General features: G+C 40.3%; 1 protein-coding gene and 1 long non-coding RNA gene across 4 annotated transcripts in view; one reads left to right on the top strand and one right to left on the bottom strand.

Annotated features, from left to right (window-relative positions):
• Positions 1-1,924: 1,924 nt before the first annotated feature.
• Positions 1,925-3,857, bottom strand: LOC109251901 (uncharacterized). The gene is made up of 2 exons (XR_002073756.2): positions 3,749-3,857; positions 1,925-2,176 (listed from the first exon to the last, which is right to left on the bottom strand). It is a non-coding gene; the product is annotated as an uncharacterized LOC109251901 (long non-coding RNA).
• A 42-nt stretch (positions 3,858-3,899) lies between these two features.
• ATAD5 (ATPase family AAA domain containing 5) overlaps positions 3,900-19,347 on the top strand; it is a 45,819-nt gene continuing 30,371 nt past the window's right edge. Inside the window, exons 1-6 of one of the 3 annotated variants that reach the window (XM_053892513.1) lie at positions 3,900-4,357; positions 8,102-9,996; positions 10,778-10,886; positions 14,477-14,641; positions 16,395-16,521; positions 17,326-17,407. In XM_053892513.1, coding sequence (XP_053748488.1) covers positions 4,292-4,357; positions 8,102-9,996; positions 10,778-10,886; positions 14,477-14,641; positions 16,395-16,521; positions 17,326-17,407 — 2,444 coding nt within the window. In that variant the 5' untranslated portion in view covers positions 3,900-4,291. Of the gene's footprint in view, positions 4,358-4,445; positions 4,671-8,101; positions 9,997-10,777; positions 10,887-14,476; positions 14,642-16,394; positions 16,522-17,325; positions 17,408-19,347 lie in introns of those variants that run through there. The other 2 variants (XM_019423861.2, XM_053892514.1) reach the window with 2 other exon arrangements.

Genomic DNA, 19,347 nt, shown 5'->3' on the forward strand with positions numbered 1-19,347 from the left:
GTAAGTGAGGAATCACTGAATTCTACTCCTGAAACCAATATTGCACTGTATGTTAACTGACTAGGAGTTAAATAAAAATTTAAAATAAAAACTATACTGGAGGGTAGTGTTACATGAGAATTAAATCTTTAACCAGAAAAAAAGGACATTAATGAATACTGTTTCAAATTGTTAAATCAAGGGGCGCCTGGGTGCCTCAGTCGCTTGGACGTCCGACTTCAGCTCAGGTCACTATCTCACCGTTCATGAGTTCAAGCCCCATGTCAGGCTCTGTGCTGCCAGCTCAGAGCCTGGAGCCTGCTTGGGATTCTGTGTCTCCCTCTCTCTCTGCCCCTCCCCTGCTTGCGCTCTCTCTCTCTCTCTCTCAAAAATAAATAAACATTAAAAAAAAACAAAAAAATAAAAATAAATGAAATAAAATAAAATAAAATAGTTAAATCAAGAAATATCTGTATAAGCATATTGCTGTATTTAAAAATAAGGAGATATCTAGGGGCACCTGGGTGGCTCAGTTGGTTGAGTGACTGACTTTACCTCAGGTCATGATCTCGAGGTTGGTGAGTTCAAGCCCCACATCTGGTTCACAGCTGTCAGCCTGTTAGCACAAAGCCCACTTCGGATCCTCTGTCCCTCTCTCTCTCTCCCTCTCTCTCTCTCTCTCTCTGTCCCTTCTCTGCTTATATTCTCTCTTCCAAAAAATAAATAAAACATTAAAAAATATTTAAAAAATAAAAATGAGATATTTATAGTGCTAGAAGACTTTTGAAAGTGGCTGCCCTTGGGAAATTACACCAGGTTATGAAATGGAAATCAGCTCTTTCTTTAGGCTGGCTCAGTCAGTAGATCATGTGACTCTTAATCTCAGGGTGGTGAGTTCAAGCCTCACATTAGTCATAGAGTCCACTTAAAAAGAAAAGGGGGAGGGGTGCCTGGGTGGCTCAGTTGGTTAAGCCTCCGACTTCAGCTCAGGTCATGATCTCAGGTTCATGGGTCCGAGTCCTGTGTCAGGTTCTGTGCTGATAGCTCAGAGCCTGGAACCTGCTTTGGATTCCATGTCTTCCTCTCCCTCTGCCCCTCCCCAGCTGATGTTCTCAAGAATAGATAAACGTTAAAAAAAAAAAAAAAAAAAAAAAAAAAAGAGGGGTGGCTCACTCAGTTAAATGTGCAGCTCTTGGTTTTGGCTAAGGTCATGATCTCATGCTTTATGAGATTGAACCCCACATGGGGCTCTGTGCTGCTGGCAGCACAGAGCTTGCTTGGGATTCTCTCTGCCCCTCCCCTGAGCACGCTCAAAGTAAATAAGTAAACTTTCAAAAAAGAAAAGAAAGAAAGAAATTAGCTCTTTTTTTGATAGTAAGTTTTATAATGCTATCTGACATTTCTTAACCAAGCACAGACATTACTTTTGATAAATATAAGGGTTAATAATAATTCTTAAAAGTAGCAGTTAACTAGATGGGGAAGATGAAAAAAAACCACATGAGCACATTGTAAATACATAATTGATATGCAAATGTTAGAGCTTATTTAATTTAAAACGTATAAATGCCATGAGCTCCCTAAGAAGAACTACATATCTCAAAATAAACTCAGTGCAAATGCTTAACAAAACAATGCAGTTTAAATACTTAGAAATTTAGAAGAATAAATAGTCATGGAGATATATAGCATATAACCCAGCAATTCCACTTCTAGATGTGTCTTCTAGAGAAACATTACACATGTTCAAGGAGACATAGACAAGAGTGTTCACTGACTCACTGAGACAGAAAACTGGTGACAAATATTCATCACTAAGGGAATGGATAAATAAAATGTGTATAATTGGACAGAATGCTCAAGAATGAAAGGGAGTGAATCAGATCTACATGTATCATGGATAGCTCTTGAAAACAATGATGAATGAAAAAAGCAGATTGCTGAGTGATATTTACAGTATTACTGTTTATGTAAATAAAACCAATAGTAAAGAATTTCCTATGGATATACATACAAATATAAAAAGTGTGCAGTGCTACCCACCAAACAGGTAATAATGACTACCACTGGGCCAAGAGGTGGATATTGAATTTGGGGATAGAAGTCAAGGAGACTTTCAGTTTTCTCTGTAATTTTCTCATTTGTTTCTCCTCCCCCCTCCTCTTCCTTCTCCTTCTCCTTGGGCAGTGTTCTTACTCTACAGTGAGGGAAAAAAAAACAAAAACAAAAACCAGATCAACAAAACAGTATCTATTTTAGAAAAACCTTATTCTGGGCTAACAGCTTTATTTAAAAAAATTTTTAGTCTTTTTTTATTTTTGAGAGAGAGAGAGAGAAAGAGAGAGACACAGTGAGAGAGCAGGGAGGGGCAGAGAGAGAGGGGGACACAGAATCTGAGGCAGGCTCCAGGCTCTGGGTTGTCCTCATAGAGACTGATGCAGGGCTGGAACTTATGAACCGTGAGATCATGACCTGAGCTGAAGTCGGATGAACAACTGATTGAGCCACCCAGGCGCCCCTTGGCTAACAGTTTTAAAAGAAAAAAATAATTACCTCCAATTTCATTGGAGAAATTTGCACCCTTTATGTTGTGAAAACAATAGCAATACCATCTTTATGGTATTGAGATGGACACAGTTACATCCGTAGTTAAAATCAGTTTGCATAGCCAGATGCAACAAGGTGGCTTCCCGTTATTATTTGGTATATCCTTTTACCTGACCTACTCAGTTCTTACACACCATGCAGTTAAAAGTATGCACTCAAACAAAATAAACATACTCTATGTCTATATCACTGCAACAATAAACTCATGTGAAAAAAAAGTCAAAGCTAAACAAATCCGTGAAAAGAATGCAAATGAAGTATGAGATTATCATCACTACAAACCAGCAAACCCCTGGAACAACTGGCATGCACTCCAACCAGCTGAGGCCATGATGTTGGGCTCCTGGCTGGCGGGGAGAAAGAAATCCGTGGGAAACAATGCCCTCTTTTGCTCAGTTTAGGGGAAAAAGTCAAAATCTCGGATCCTGTGTGTGTATTTCGAGGTAAGACGCTTGCCAAAATAACATTTTATTCCATGTGGGTGGAATGTAATCAATTATTTCCTTTTCTGTATTTTTTGAATTTCCACTTTATTTTTTTGAATTTCCACTTTATTTTTTTTTTAATTTGAGAGAAAGCAGGGGAGGGGAAGAGACAGAATTTTCTTTAAGATTTTTAAAAATATTTATTTATTTATTTATTTATTTATTTATTTATTTAATTCCTGAGAGCGCACCAGCAGGGGAGGGGCAGAGAGGGAGAGAGAGGGAGACGGAGAATCCCAAGTAGGCTCAGAGCTGACAGCGCAGAGCCAGAGGCGGGGTTGGAACCCATGGACTCCAAGACCATGACCTTAGCCGAAATCCAGTGGGTTGCTTAACTGATTGAGCCTCCCAGGCGCCCCTTGAATTTCCACTTTTATTTATTTTTAACATTTATTCATTTTTGAGAGACAGAGAGAGCAGAGCGTGAGCGGGGGAGGGGAAGAGACATAGGGAGACACAGAATCCCAAGCAGGCTCCAGGCTCTGAGCTGTCAGCACAGAACCCGATGTGGGGCTCGAACACACCAACAGAGAGATCATGACCGGAGAGGAAATCAGACGTTTAACCCACTGAGCCACCCAGGCGCCCTTGAATTTCCACTTTTTACAAGGGGCTAGCCTAGGGCATCAAAACTCTACAGTTTTAATTCTGTCACCAACGGACTTTAGTCAAATCACGTCCTCATCCGTGAAACTGGGCGGGAGAAGCCCCGCTAGTCTGAAATCCCTTGGTAAAACCAATCCCGCCTCCTGCAGTTTCGTCCGAGAAGTATTTTGGCCCTCTCTGCTTACCGTCCGCGCAGCCTCTAGAAGCAATCCTAAGCTCCGCCCCATGCGCTCCAGACGGCGCGAAAACCCAATTGACAAGAATTCCCTCCGAAGCCCGCGGGTTGGGTCTGCGTTCGACCTGCTTTCCCGGCCGGGATCGCGGTCCCGGGCGCTTAGCCTGGGGGCGCCTGTGTCGAGGGCCCCCTGCGCTCGCCGGCCGCGCCCGGGGTCCTCGCTGCCCGCGCTTTCTTACCGCCCCTTCCCGCGTTCGACTCGGCTGAGCTGGGCCCAGTCTCCGCGACCGCTCCGGGCGGGTGGGCGCGGGGGGAGTCCGGGACGGACCCCACAGCCCGGCTGCTGCCTCTTCGGGGGCCGGCCGCCTCCATGGCCTTTAGGCTGGCGGGGCCCGGCCGCTCAACGCCCTAGGAGCCGGCATTCCGGGAAGCAGGGAGCATGGTGGGGGTCCTGGCCATGGCGGCGGCAGCTGCTCCCCCTCCGGTGAAGAACTACGAGATTGAGGTGAGCTAGAGAATCTCCGTCTGTAGGAGGTGGGTGAAAGGTGACCCCAACTTTGGATCCGGGAGGGGAAAGGAGGGACCTGGTGAGGCCCCACAGCAGTGACATTGTGTGCAACAATTGCTGGAGTGTGTCGCTTCCTAAAGTCGTGATAGGTACTGACAAACATCGAGATTGTGAGATGATTGCGGGGCCAGGAAAGTCAGGATTTAAAAGATACCTCGACCGGTCCCCAGGTCCTGAGATGTTGGTGGAACTTGATGTTTTGGACTTGTGAGATGTCGCAGAGGATCCCAGGATCAAGTCTGGGTTCATGGTAAGGAATCAGAACTTTAGCGTTGGAAAGAATCTTTAAGTTCCAGTAGTGTATCCATTTACCTATTGGAGGATGACTGCTTAGATTGCCATTACAGGAGTCAAAGTAATTTTTTAAAAAAATCGGTTTCTCATGGTTCCAGAGCTTAACATACTGCAGTTAGGAGTCCCAGCGTGGAATGCTGTTATTCTTACGTATTCACCAAATTTCAGTGAAATGCAGTAAGCAGTCAAGCAGTCGTTATATACTCTAATGCAATGAAGTATTGGAGTAGCATCTCAAGCTAGCGTTCTGAAATAGGCACACTGGTGTCCTTGAAGTACGCCAAGATGTATGCTTATTTAACTAGGACTCTCCCTTATTTTTTGGAATTGAATAACTTTTGTCTACTTGCTGGTAGCTGTTACGCTGATATTTGTCTGCTAAATCAAGGGAGTTGCTCAGCTTTCTCCGATGTGAAGGACTTTTGGTACTTGAATGAGACAGTTCTTGATTTTTGTGTGGTCGGTTTATCAACCTTTTTGTTACAGTTTCTGCTTTTGGTGCCCTGCTTAGCCTATTTCATAGCAATGATACTTATTGTTTAGTATTGCAAGGGTGAGGGCCTTGTACACATTATTTTGCTTAATATCAACCCTGTGCTGAGGTATCATTGCCTGTATAATTAGAAAGTTAAAAGTAATATGCTTAAGGTCCCATGCTAGTAGATATCAGAGCCAGCCCTTGAACTTAGATCTGCCTGACTCCAGAGCCTTTGATACGATCTCATGGTAATATAATAATACTGATAACTCATTAACATTTTCTCCTAATGCATTTACCATCTCATTTTAACATACACAATTTTCATCTGTATTTTGCCTCGTAGTCATCCAAATGGTTAGAAATTTGTCCCAATACCATTTATTAAGTACTTCTTTGCTCACTAGCTTGAATACTACTGTTCTCATGTACCAAGTTCTTAAATATATACTTATTTCTTTTTCTGGTTTTCTTTTTTATTTAAAAAAACTAAAAAAAGATTTTTCTAAGTTTATTTTTGAGAGATAGAGTTCTAGTGGGGGAGGGGCAGAGACAGAGGGAGACAGAATCCGAAGCAGATCCAGGCTCTGAGCTGTCAGCACAGAGCCCGACTCTGGGCCTGAACTTACAAAGTGAGCGATTATAACCTGAGCCAAAGTCAGACGCTTAATCGACTGAACCACCCAGGTGCCCCTAAAAAAATTTTATAAAATGTTTATTTTGAGAGAGAGAGCGCAAGTAGGGGAGGGGCAGAGAGAGGGAGACATAGAATCCGAAGCAGGCTCCAGGCTTTGAGCTGTCAGCACAGAGCCTGTCTTGGGGCTTGAACTCACAAACCGTGAGATCATGACCTGAGCTGATATCAGATAGTCAACCGACTGAGCCACCCAGGTGCCTCTCTTCTTCTTCTCCTTTTTTTTTTAATGTTTATTTACTTATTTTGAGACAGAGAAAGAGCAAGCTCAAGGAGGGGAGGGGCAGAGAGGGAGGGGGAGAGAGAGAGAGAATCCCAAGCACGCTCCACACTGTCAGCGCAGAGCCTGATGTGGGACTCAGTCACACAGACCAAGAGATCCTGACTTGAGCCAAAATCAGGAGTCAGATGCTTAACCGATTGAGCCACCCAGGCTCCCCCCCCCCCGCCTTTATTTTCTTTCTTTTTTGTTTTGTTTTAGTAATCTCTACACCAGATGTGGGGCTCAAGCTCACAACCCCAAGAGCAAAAGTTGCATGCTCCACTGACTGAACCAGCCAGGCGCCCCTAGCTTTTAATGCTTTCAATGATGATAGCTTTGTGATACCGTTTTTTTCCCCCTTAATGTTAATTTATTTTTGAGAGAGAGAGCACAAGCAGAGGAGGAGCAGAGAGAGAAGGAGACACAGAATTCGAAGCTGGATCTAGGCTCTGAGCTGTTGGCACAGAGCCTGATGTGGGGCTGGAACCCATGAAGTGTGAGATCAACCGACTGAGCCATCCAGGCGCCCCTGCTTTATGATACCTTTTAATTTTCTAGAAGTATAATTCACCATTCATTACTTAATTTTTTAAGATTTTATTTGATAAATTAATTTATTTTTAATGTTTATTTTTGCAAGGGGGGTGGGGAGGGACAGAGAGAGAGAGGAAGACACAGAATCTGAAGCAGGCTCCAGGCTCTGAGCTGTCAGCACAGAGCCCAATACAGGGCTCGAATCCACAAACAGTGAGATCATGACCTGAACCCAAGTTGGATGCTTAACTGACTAAGCCACCCAGATGTCCCAAGATTTTCTTTTTTTTAAGTTTATTTATTTTTTATTTTTTAATTTTTTTAATGTTTATTTATTTTTGAGACAGAGAGAGACAGAGCATGAACGGGGGAGGGTCAGAGAGAGAGGGAGACACAGAATCTGAAACAGGCTCCAGGCTCTGAGCTGTCAGCACAGAGCCTGACGCGGGGCTCGAACTCACGGACCGCGAGATCATGACTCGAGCCAAAGTCGGACATTTAACCGACTGAGCCACCCAGGCGCCCCTTGTTTATTTATTTTTTGAGAGCGTGTGTGCATGGGCGGTCTCTCTCTCTCCCTCTCTCCCCCCCCCCAAAAAATAAATAAATAAATAAATAAATAAATAAATAAATAAATAAATAAATAAATAAAACACATTAAAACATTGGAAAATTTTATTTGTGGTAAGTGTCCTTCAAAATTTTTACTGGATTAGTAAATTTTGGGATGCTAGGTTTGTTCACTGTGTGCGTGTTTCTTAGAGATAGGATAATTTGTTTTTAACTAAAAAAGTGCAAAGGGAATGGAGTTAATATTTGTAGAGGTTCTACCATGCAGACTTCGTATATTTTCATGTATGGTGTTCGTTACAAATTTTGTGGGGTAGGTGCTAGTATTCAAAGGTTGTAAACAGAGACCAATAGAAATTAACACATTTGTACGTAAGTATAGTGGCCTTGAAACTTTTTTTCAAGTATAATATATATAAAGTAGAATACACAAATTATAAGTGTATGGCTTGTGATGTAACATTGAGATTTGAACGTAGGTTTAATTTTAAAGCTCTTTTTGCTTAAAAAAATTTTTTTTTTGTTTATTTTTGAGAGAGAGAGGGAGAGAGGGAGAGAGTGCGAATGGGGGAGGGGCAGAGAGAGAGGGAGACACAGAATCCGAAACAGGCTCCTGGCTCTGAGCTGTTACCTCCCGAACTGCGAGATCATGACCTAAGCTCAAGTCATTTGCTTAACTGACTGAGGCACTCAGATACCCCTCTTTTTTCTAATATATATCATGTTTGTTACCTAAGGGAGCCTTCCTTTTTTTATTCAATTAGGTAAAATATTAGATCCATGTTTAAAATTTATGTTTTGTATGATCTTGCTTGACGTAAGTGCTTTCTTTTTCTTTTAAATTGATAGGCGTGCAAAAAGCGAAGGAAAGATGATGACAGATCTTCCTGCAAAACAATTACAAAATATTTATCACCAACAGGGAAGACTGGAGACAGTGTGTTCTCTCCACCCAAATCCAGTAATATTCTGAATTATTTTAGAAAGACGTCCCCCACAAATGAGAAGACACAATCAGCAAAAGAGTGCAAGATAAAATCATTGCCACCATTGCCTGCTGACAGTGGCAAAGACTGTAAAACACCGTTGGGAGTGTTCTCACACATAGAGTTCAAGAAGAGGGGAAAGAGAGTTAATTTATCTCATCGACTAAATAATATTAAAGCTGAAAATGAATCTCCAATTGAAATTAACAGTGACGATAGCAAAGAAGACTCAGGTCTAAATAATGATTTTGCAGAAAGTAGTACTTCTGTTTCACTCTGCAAGAAACGTGTAGAGGTACTTGCAGAAAGTATTCAAGATATCAAAAAACAGTCAAGCACCAGGACCTCCATAAAAAGCTCCAAGAGAGTAAATCCTAAGCAAGGAATCACAAAAAATGATTGCAAAAAAATGAGGAAAAGGAAGCACAGAGATATAATAGATCTGTCCGAAAGCTTACCATTGGCAGAAGAAATGAGTCTCCTTCAAAAAGATGGTAAAGACAGGAAGGAGAGAGTGCCTTCCCTAGCCGATGAGATGGACAGTCCTGCAGACTGTGCAGACTCTAGGGGTGATATAGCTAAACCAGCCCGCTTAAAGGATAGGACAATAACTGTCTCCTACGAGGAATTTTTGAAAAGTCACAAGGAAAATAAAGTAGACCTACCAGACTCTACAGTGGCGATTTGTATTCCTTCTGAAACTGTCGAAGATATAGTCAAAAGTGGTAGTATGAGTGACCCAGAAACCTGTGAAATTTCCCAACACGTACGCTCCAAGACAGTTACCGTTCTTGCACAGGTTCACCCTATTCCCCCCAAAAAGACCCGGAAAATACCCTCAATTTTCTTGAAACAAAAACAGTTGGAAACAGAAAATAGCCTGTCAGATCCTGAGAATGAACAGACTGTTCAGAAAAGAAAATCGAACGTTGTCATACAGGAGGAAGAATTAGAGTTGGCAGTGCTGGAAGCTGGAAGTTCCGAAGCCTCAAAGCCGAAATGCACTCTAGAAGAAAGACAACAGTTTATGAAAGCGTTTAGGCAGCCAGCATCGGATGCGCTTAAAAATGGAGTGCGAAGGTCTTCCGATAAGCAGAAAGAGCTCAATGAAAAATCTTTGAATGATGAAGGAAGAGACGGTAATTCTAAAAAAATCATGGACAATCCTAACATTCAAATGATTTCAAATTATGGCAATTCACAGTCACATACTGACAAAGGAACTTTTCCTAAAGAGAAAAGTAAAAAGCTGAAGAAAAAGGGTAAGAAGATGTTAGATACTGGTGCTACTCCAGGTGAAAGTAGACAGGGAAATACTCAAAAGAAAGGAACAACTTTTTCCTTTAAGGGTAAACAGAGTCAAAATAGGCTTAGAAGGAGTTTAAGACAAAAGAAAACGGAAGTTTTCAAAAACACATTATTTAGCAGTGAAAATCTTGTTGGGGAAGACCCTCTAAAGATTTCCTCTCCATATAACAAGAAGTCTTCAAGAAAAACCAGCGTACCCATTAATGATAAGGTCATACATTGTAAAACCGAAACCGAAGACAGTCTGGAAAATGTTTCCACACCCAGGTCAAGCAGAAGATCTGTAAGAACCAGCAGCACCCCTGCCGCAATGGTCATTAGAAGTACTGATTCTGAAGATGATAGTCCAATAAAGGCTTCCACTCCAAAAGCAGCCACCTTACCAGAAAAGCATAGCTTATATACGGCAGAATTAATAACAGTCTCTTCTGACTCAGAGAGCCCTATTAGGTAAAGTTTTGTTTCTATTCTGAAGTTCTAAGTGTTCTCCATATATTAGTTGGGAAGGAAAATGCTTGAAGCATTGGAGAGTATCATTTTTTTCTAGAATACCTGATGTATAAGGCACAAAACAGTTTCAAAAATGCTTATTTTTCACATTTAATTTAAGGTCAGGCATGATTTCAGAAGAATTATAGATGTATTTTATTTATTTTTTTAATGTTTGTTTTTAAGGGGGAGAGGGGCGGAGTGGGGGGGGGGGGGAAGACATAGGATCCCAAGCAGGTCTGCCCTGACAGCAGAGAGCCCCATGTGGGGCTCAAACTCACAAACCATGAGATCATGACATGAGCCGAAGTCAGAAGCTTAACTCACTGAGCCACCCAGGTGCCTCCTAGATGTATTTTAGATGAGTTCTATCTTTTACTCATCGTAGTTGCTAATCTCTGAATTCTCTGCATCTAATAAACATGAGATTAAAAATAAGTCAGAGCTTTATTTCTTGGGAAACTGAGCCATATCGTATGAGGTATATACTTGCGTGCTGGTTTTGGTCAATGAAAGAGTGATCTTAAGAGGTAATTTTACGATTTCTAAAAGGAAACATTTTATATTTTTTAAGAGTTTGAGTTTGGCTTACTTTTGATCAGTAGTTTGAAACTATTGTAGGGGGTATTTTTGTTTTTAAGAACTGTCCAGAAATTGAAGCCCTAGGTGGTTCTTTTCTATACTTAATTAAAACTCTTACACATAATCATAAAACGCTTCTGAATATCTTTTTTATTCCCAGAATGAAATTCACCAGAATTAGTACTCCCAAAAAATCTAAGAAGAAATCTAAAAAAAGATGTGAGAAATATGAAGCAACCGATGGAGATTTTACTTCTCAGACTAGAAAGGTAATTGGAATATTCGGGTATTCCGTTTCCTAAAACAATAGCTACTATTAGAAGTAATGTGCCAAAAGAATATTCACATATTTTATAGATTGGTTATATTAACTATAGCATATGTTATTACTCACTATTTTTCTATTTCTCTAGTTAGTTTATTAAGTGGTCAACATATCTTATTGTGAGATGAGAGCAATTGATAAGGACAGTATAATTTGCTTAGAAAAACTTTTCTTGGTAAGAGTTACATGTTAGTCATTTTCCTTAAGGCTGCTTATAGGTTATGATTCAATTTTTGGTTTATTTCTATAGATCAGAGGCCAAAAAGTAGGATCTGTAACTCTGGGACAGGTCCGAAAACCCTTGTACTATTGATATTTTGGGCTGGATAATTCATTTGTTATAGGGGACTCGTGCATTGTAGGATGTTTAGCAATAACTTAGGCCTCTACCCATGACATATGAGTCGCTGTCCAGCTCCTCTGGTTATGACAACCAAAAATGTCTCCACACATTGCAAATATCCCTGGGAAGGAAAAAAAAGAATCGCACATCACTCCCCCCCCCCCCCCCCCGCCCCCGGTTGAAAACCTTTACCCTAAAGGGAAAGGTAGGATATATAAGAATAATTTAGCTGCTTTTAAAAATAATCTGCGTATCCACACCTTGAGAGAATTGGATTCTCTCCAGGGTGTAGGCACAGGTATGTGTGGGTTCACAATGCCCGTAAGGTGATTCTGATATAATCCTTGGGTGAATGGCACTGCTACAGAAAGTTGTTATCTCTTTCATTGTTATTTAACAGCTGTCATTTTTTTTGACTGCTTATCACATTCCAGGCACTATGCTTAGTACTCGTCATTAATGTCATAAAGTAAATATTTATCCCTGTTTTGAAGGACAGTGGAGCTAAAGGAGGTGAGAACATTTTTCAGAGTGGATGAAGTGACGTGCAGTGGAAGCCAAGCTGGGTGGCTGGGACTAGAGGCCGACAAACAGGGAGAAAGTAGGGTGCCATCAGCAATGAAGTTCCTGGTGTTGTCAGGGGTAACCAAATAAGGCTGGGAGGATGGGTGGATATGACTGTTTTTGAGGTGATAGGATTATTGATGGTTTTAACTTTATTTTTCTGTTTTATGTATAAACATGAACTTTAAAAAATTATTTTAGTTTTTTTAATAGCAAGAGAGCACGAGCAGGGGAGAGGGGTGGAGGGAGAGAGAATCTTAAGCAGACATGACACCACGTTCAGCTCAGAGCCTGGACATGAGGCTCGATCCCATGACCACAAGATCATGGCCTGAGCCAAAATCAAGAGTCAGACACTTAACCGACCGATCCCCCCAGGCAGCCCTATAAACACGAACCTTTAAGAACTTTTATCAGGAAAGAAAAAAAAAAACTATTAGAAAAAAAAAAAAAAAAACTAATTTCAAGTAACAGCAGAATTACTTGCCAAAATGTGTATGTGTATGCTTTTTTCACATTCACTGAAACATATCTTTTTGTGTAACAGTTTATTTCAGTAATTGAGTTATCCATTTAAATTTAGGTGGATTATTTTGAATACGAACTTAATAAGGTTCATCAGCCTGCCAAAAATTTTGCTAGCAGAACAACAGAAATCTATCACTCTACTATACAGAAGATTCTACTATAGAAGAAGATTCTACTCTATTGTAGAGTAGAATTCTACTCAAAGTAGAATCTTTGTTTTCCTAACCTTCTTACATATATTTTGAATATCCATGCCTATGCTTTTCAATAGTTTTTTAAAAACATTTTGAAGGTTTTATTTTATTTATTTTTTTAATTTTTTTTTTTAAACGTTTTTATTTATTTTTGAGACAGAGAGAGACAGAGCATGAACGGGGGAGGGTCATAGAGAGAGGGAGACAGAATCTGAAACAGGCTCCAGGCTCTGAGCTGTCAGCACAGAGCCTGACGCGGGGCTCGAACTCACAGACTGTGAGATCATGACCTGAGCCGAAGTCGGACACTCAACCGACCAAGCCACCCAGGCGCCCCCTGAAGGTTTTAAAAAACAGCAAACATTTGTTTAAAAACAGAAGTTTATAAAATTAAAAGTGAAAAGTTATTATCTACTCTCTAGGGGTAACACACTTAAAAAATTTTTTTTTAACATTTATTTTTGAGAGAGAGGGAGAGACAGAAACAGCGTGAGCAGGGGAGGGGCAGAGGGAGAGGGAGACACACAATCCAAAGCAGGCTCCATGCCGCCAGCACAGAGTCCGCTGCAGGGCTCCAACCCATGAACTGTGAGATCATGACCTGAGTGGAAGTCGGACTCTCAGCCGACTGAGCCACCCAGGCTCCTCAAAGGGTAACCCATTTTAATAGTTACATTAAAACTATTAATGTCTTTCTAGACTTTTTCCTATGATTAAATAGGTATATGTGACTTTTAAAAGGGATCATATAATGTAAACTGTTGGGCACCTTGCTTGTTGGATGTCTTTAAACATAAAAACCCGTAGAACTCAATATGGAAAGCACATTGTCTGGAAGGTAATATTTAAATGCACAGGATCACTTCGTACATCAATGGCAAAGTCAGGCCTAAAGGCCAGACTTCTTATCTAGTGCTCTTTCCCATACTGAATGCCTTTTCAGCCTCTCTCTAGTGGATTCACCCTAAAGGTGACTAAAGTCAAATAGATGCCATGAAGATGGTGGGGAAATAACCAACAATTCTAATCCATACAGACATCTAATATAGACATCTCTCTGGGTGTTTTTCATGAATGTAATTATATTTATCTGAATAAATTTCTAGTTAAAAATAAAGGTAGACACATTACATTAGACATGTTAATTACACTAGACACACTAATTTCCTTGGTAAGATTTAAGTAACTATTTCTTTGTCTTTTTTAATACGATTTATGATTATAGTTTTATATATGTTTAGTGGATTTTATTATTTATTAATTAAATGTTTGAGAGCGAGTGAGTGAGCTGGGGAGGGGCAGAGAGAGGGGGAGAGAGAAAATCCCAAGTAGGCCCCATGCTGTCAGCGTGGGGCCTGACATGGGGCTCCATCTCACAAACCATGAGATCATGACCTGAGCCGCAATCAATAGTCGGATGCCTAACCAACTGAGCCACCCAGGCGCCCCTGGATTTTATTTTTTACAACAGTTTTAGGTTCACAGCATAACTGAGTGGAAGATACAGAGATTTCCCATATACTCCCTGTACCCACACATGCATAGCCTCCCATATTATCAATACCAGAATAGTACATTTTTTAACAATTGATGAACCTGCATTGACAGATCATTATCACCCAGAGTCCCGAGTTTACATTAAGGTTCACTCTTGGTGTTATACATTCTGTGAGTTTAGATAAATGTATAATGACATGTATCCATCATTCTAGTATCATACATATAGTGTCGTATCACTGGCTTAAAAATCCTCTATGCTCTGCCTGTTCATCCCTCCTTCCCCGCCTAACTCCTGGCAACCACTAACCTTTCTACTGTTTCCAAAGTTTTGCCTTTTATAATTTCTTTCTATTATTAAATATAAAATGTTTGCCACTGATCTAAGTTTTTCAAATTTTTGTTTAGGCAAGCAGTGCTTCAAAAAGTGTATCAAAAGCAAAACAATTGATTGAAAAAGCAAAAGCTTTACACATTAGTAGGTCAAAAACTACTGAAGAAATAGTGACGCCCTTAAGACGTTCATCTAGACATCAGACGCTTGCTGAAAGGAAGGAATTGTCAGAAACAGCAGTAAGTATTAGAAATATTTATTGGTGTGAGTTCTGTCCTATTCTGCTGCTTGGAGAAGGAGGAGGAAGCCATATAAAGTTATAGGTAGAATTGTAAGATACCCCTGAGGTTGTGGAAAGAATATCATTTGCATTTCTGTTTTAAAAGCTCTTCGCTCCTTTTGCAAAAGCATACAGTCTGCATCCTCATCATGTCATTTGAGATCCTTCATAGGCTGAATTAGCTCTTCCCTTTCCTCCTTCCTCATATACACACTTTTTGCTCTAGTCACACTGAATTATTCCTTCCTCCCCAAATGGTGCAACTTTTATTTCCACTTTGTAGTCTCAGCTTGAAATGCATATACCAAATACTCTTTTCTACCTGAGGAATTCCTACTCATACATTAAGTCCTGCTAAATGCTACCCTGTTTTCTTATGTATGTATGTATGTATGTATGTATGTATGTATGTTTATTTTTGAGAGAGTGCAAGTGGGGAAGGGGCAAGGGTGGGGGGCGTGGGGACAGAGGAGTTGAAGCAGGCTCTGCGCTGACAGCAGTGAGCACGATGCACGGCTTGAACTCAAGAACCATGAGTTCGTGACCTGAGCCGAAAGTCCAATGCTCAGCTGACTGAGCCACCCAGGCACCCCTGCCTCCTCTTTTTTAAAACCAGCTTTATTATAGAGATATAAGTCACATACCATACAATTCACTATTTAAAGTGCCCAGTTCACTGGCTTTTAATGTATTCACAGAGTTGTGATTCCATCGCCACAATTTTAGAGTATTTCATTACCCCAAAAAGAACTCCTATTTCCCTTAGCTATCACTTCCCAGTCTCCCCTCCCTCAGCCCCAGGCAACCACTAATCTACTTTTCTGTTTGTATAGATTTGCCTATTCTGGACATTTCATAAAAATGGTATCATATAACATATGGCCTTTTGTGCCTGGTTTCTTTCACTCATAGTGTTTTTGGTGTTCATCCATATTGTAGCATCAATATTTCATTTATTTTTTATTGCCAAATAATACCACTTTGTATGGCTATATCACATTTTTTTAACCCTTTCATCAGTTGACGGACATTTGGATTGTTTCCACTTTTTGATTATTAGGAATAATGGTACGAACATTCTGATACTTCCTCTTGAAAGCTTTGTTGGTGCCTTCAAGACAAGTAGTTTCCTTCCCAAAATGTACTTAACTTCTATGGGTTTTTTTGTATTTTAGTCAATGTTGCTCTCAACCTACCGTGTTATGATTGAACTAGCTCTCCCTCTGTCCCCTAAACCCTGGTACAACCTTGAAGCCAACTCTTGTTGCATTTGTCTGTGTATGCTGTATTGCCTGACACATGGTAGATGCTTAGTAAATGTGTACTGACCACCTGAAAGCATATCAGACTTTATCTAATACATTTATAGGATGTATAGCTCTCAAAGAGTAGAGCTAGAACTTGTATAGCTCAGTGATACAGACTCTTTGGTCTGGAGTAAAGTCTTTTGGTTGCTTCTTTAAAAAAGAAAACCCATGGTAATAATAAGTCCACCCTTTGATATGTGAACTTGAATGGTATAGCACAGGGTATTGTCATTTACGACATATAGCGTATGTTTTCTGTGTCAATCAGGTAGTGTCTGATGAAGAGATGGATGGAGCTGCTAATGTAATTATCTTACCTCTGGCTTCTAGCACTGTAATCCTTTTGAAATTTAAAACCTCAATTGTATGACATATTGTAAAAATGTTTTTCTTATTCTGTCTTAGGACTCTGTAATAATAATAGATTCAGATATTACTTCTTCAAAGCAACCCGAGAAAAATCAGAAGAATCTTCAGTGTCTGAATGACGTGCTAGGAAAAAAACTTAACAAGAATCCTAAAAACGTACCAGGTAATGAGATCTGATAATGTTTGTGACAAATATTAGAATGCTTTGGAGGAATTATATTGCTTTCATTTTAATTTAATTTCTTGTCTTCTAAAATATGAACGTTCAATTATATTACATATTTCTATTTTAATAAGTAAAGTTATAATGTAGTGAAGAGTTTTATAAAGGTAATTGTGTGTATTCAAGTTATTGCATTTCTTTCTATTTAGCTGCAGTTAAGGTAGAGATTCCCAAACCTGATAATCAAAATCATCTGAATAAATTAAAAATTTTCTTTAAAAAAAAAAAAAATTTTTTTTAATGTTTATTTATTTTTGAGACAGAGAGAACCAGCATGAGCAGGGGAGGGACAGAGAGAGAGGGAGACACAGAATCGGAAGCAGGCTCCAGGCTGAGCTGTCAGCACAGAGCCCAACGCGGGGCTCGAACTCACGAGCTGTGAGATCATGACCTGAGCAGAAGTCAGCTGCTCAACTGACTGAGCCACCCAGGCGCCCCAAATTAAAAATTTTCTTAAATCTTTAGGTCCTTCCCTAGGCATATTGATTAAGAATCTCTGGAGGGGGATTGTGGGAATCTGTAGTTTAAACATTCCCAGGAGATTCTGATAATGCTATTGGGAGACTAGATGATTATATAGAACATTTTTTAATTAAAAAGTTAGTTTAAAAAAAAAAGTTTTGTTAAAGTTGAGAAGAGTTCATTTTTTTTAAGTTTAAGAAGATAGAGCTATAATTGAAAAGTATCTGGAGGTAAGTAGAGGTGATAAACTTTGATACTAACTTAACTATTTATTTTTCTAAGGGAAAGTGAAAGTTGCTCCTTTATTTCTTACCAGAAAAGCTCAAAAAACAGCTGATCCTATTCTTGGTTTTGATGAAAACAGGTCAGTCTAATACAAATTTTAAAATGCTGAAATGTCTTATGGAATGTATTTTGTATTTTTTCCTTGACTTTGATGAGGAAGCATGTACATTATCATTTGAACCTTTAATAAGTTTATTTATTTATTTTTAGAGAGAGGGAGCACGAGTTGGGGAGAGGGGCAGAGGGGGAGAGAGAGAGAGAATCTTAAGCAGGTTCCATGCTTGGTGCAGAGCCGGATGCGGGGCTTGATCTCGTGACCCTGGGATCATGACCTGAGCTGAAACCAAGAGTTGGATGCTTAACCAACTGAGCCACACAAGCATCCCAATAAGTTCATTTCTAAAGATGACAATATTGACAGTGCTACAGTCACAATTTGAAGATCAGACATTTTGTGGCCATCTCTAGATAGAATAGTGGAAAAATAAACCAAAAGCACCAAAGAGCTGATTATGAACTTATTCCGTATATATTTAAATACCTGCTATGAGGGTGCTGGGCTGGCTTCGTCGGTAGAGCACGTGACTCTTGATCTCAAGGTCATGAATTTGAGCCCCACATTGGGGGTAGAGATTACTTTAAAACAAAAAAGTAAATAAAATGAAATCTTTAAATACCTGCTATGTACCAGGCACTGTTTTTCATACTAGGAATATTTGGGGGAACAAAACAAGACACCTTCCCTGTCCTCATGAGGCTTACACTCTAGAGGGAAGACAATCTGTGATAAAACATTAATTGGGCCATCAAGTGAAAAATTGCAGTTGTGCTAAGAAGGAGAGGTACAGAGTTTTATTAAGTTTATATTAAGTGGATTTGGTCTGGTCAAAAAAGGCTTTGCTGAGGAAATGACATCTGAACTGAAGGATGAGCAGGAGTTCACCAGGGGAGGAACAGTGTTCTGGCCAGAGGGAGCAATCTGCAGAGTCCCTATAGCTCGAAGGAGCATGGTGAAGAGAGAGGTTGAAAGAATGCTAGTGTGACTTGAGCAGAGAGCTTGGGTGAGAGGAATGTGGGCCTAAGCTGGAGAGGTGGATGCCAGCCCACGTAGCACCTTTAGGCCGTGTGAGAGAATTTGTCATTTTGCCAAGGGCAATAAGAAACAGAGGGTTTTTTTTTTTTAATTTTTTTTTTTTTCAACGTTTTTATTTTTATTTTTGGGACAGAGAGAGACAGAGCATGAACGGGGGAGGGGCAGAGAGAGAGGGAGACACAGAATCGGAAACAGGCTCCAGGCTCCGAGCCATCAGCCCAGAGCCTGACGCGGGGCTCGAACTCACGGACCGCGAGATCATGACCTGGCTGAAGTCGGACGCTTAACCGACTGCGCCACCCAGGCGCCCCAAGAAACAGAGGGTTTTAAACACAAAATATGCACATAAATGTTTGGATTTCGGGAAGGTCTTTTCTGACTGCTGGATTGGTTTGCTAGATCAAAATCCATAATGATTAATTAGATCTGGGGGGTAGGGGTAGGAGAGATGAAAGTGAAGGTGACACTCAAGTTCTGGTATCCCTGTGCAAGTGGATGGCATGGTGGAAGACCAGGTTTAGGGACATCATGGGTTCAGGTTATTTTTTTCCTGTTTCACTCTTACTGAGGTATAATTACATATTGTTAAGATGCACAAATCTTTTTTTTTTTTTTTTTTTTTCGAGGGATGGAGGGGCAGAGGGATAGAGAGAGAGAGAGAGAGAGAAAGAGACTCCCAAGCAGGCTCCATGCTCAGTGCAGAGCCAGATGCAGGGCTCAATCCCATGACCCTGGTATCATGACCTGAGCCAAAGTCAGGAATCAGACTCTCAACCGACTGAGCCACTCAGGCACCCATTAATCTTTTTTTGATTGAAGTATAATTGACATACAGTATCCTGTTTCAGATATACATGGTAGTGATTTGATATTTTTATAAATTACAAAAAGATTCCCATGATAAGTCTCGTTACCATTTGTCACTA

This window comes from Panthera pardus, unplaced genomic scaffold (assembly GCF_024362965.1).
Source record: "Panthera pardus isolate Hobbes unplaced genomic scaffold, ASM2436296v1 HiC_scaffold_3, whole genome shotgun sequence".
NCBI classification, from domain to species: domain Eukaryota; kingdom Metazoa; phylum Chordata; class Mammalia; order Carnivora; family Felidae; genus Panthera; species Panthera pardus.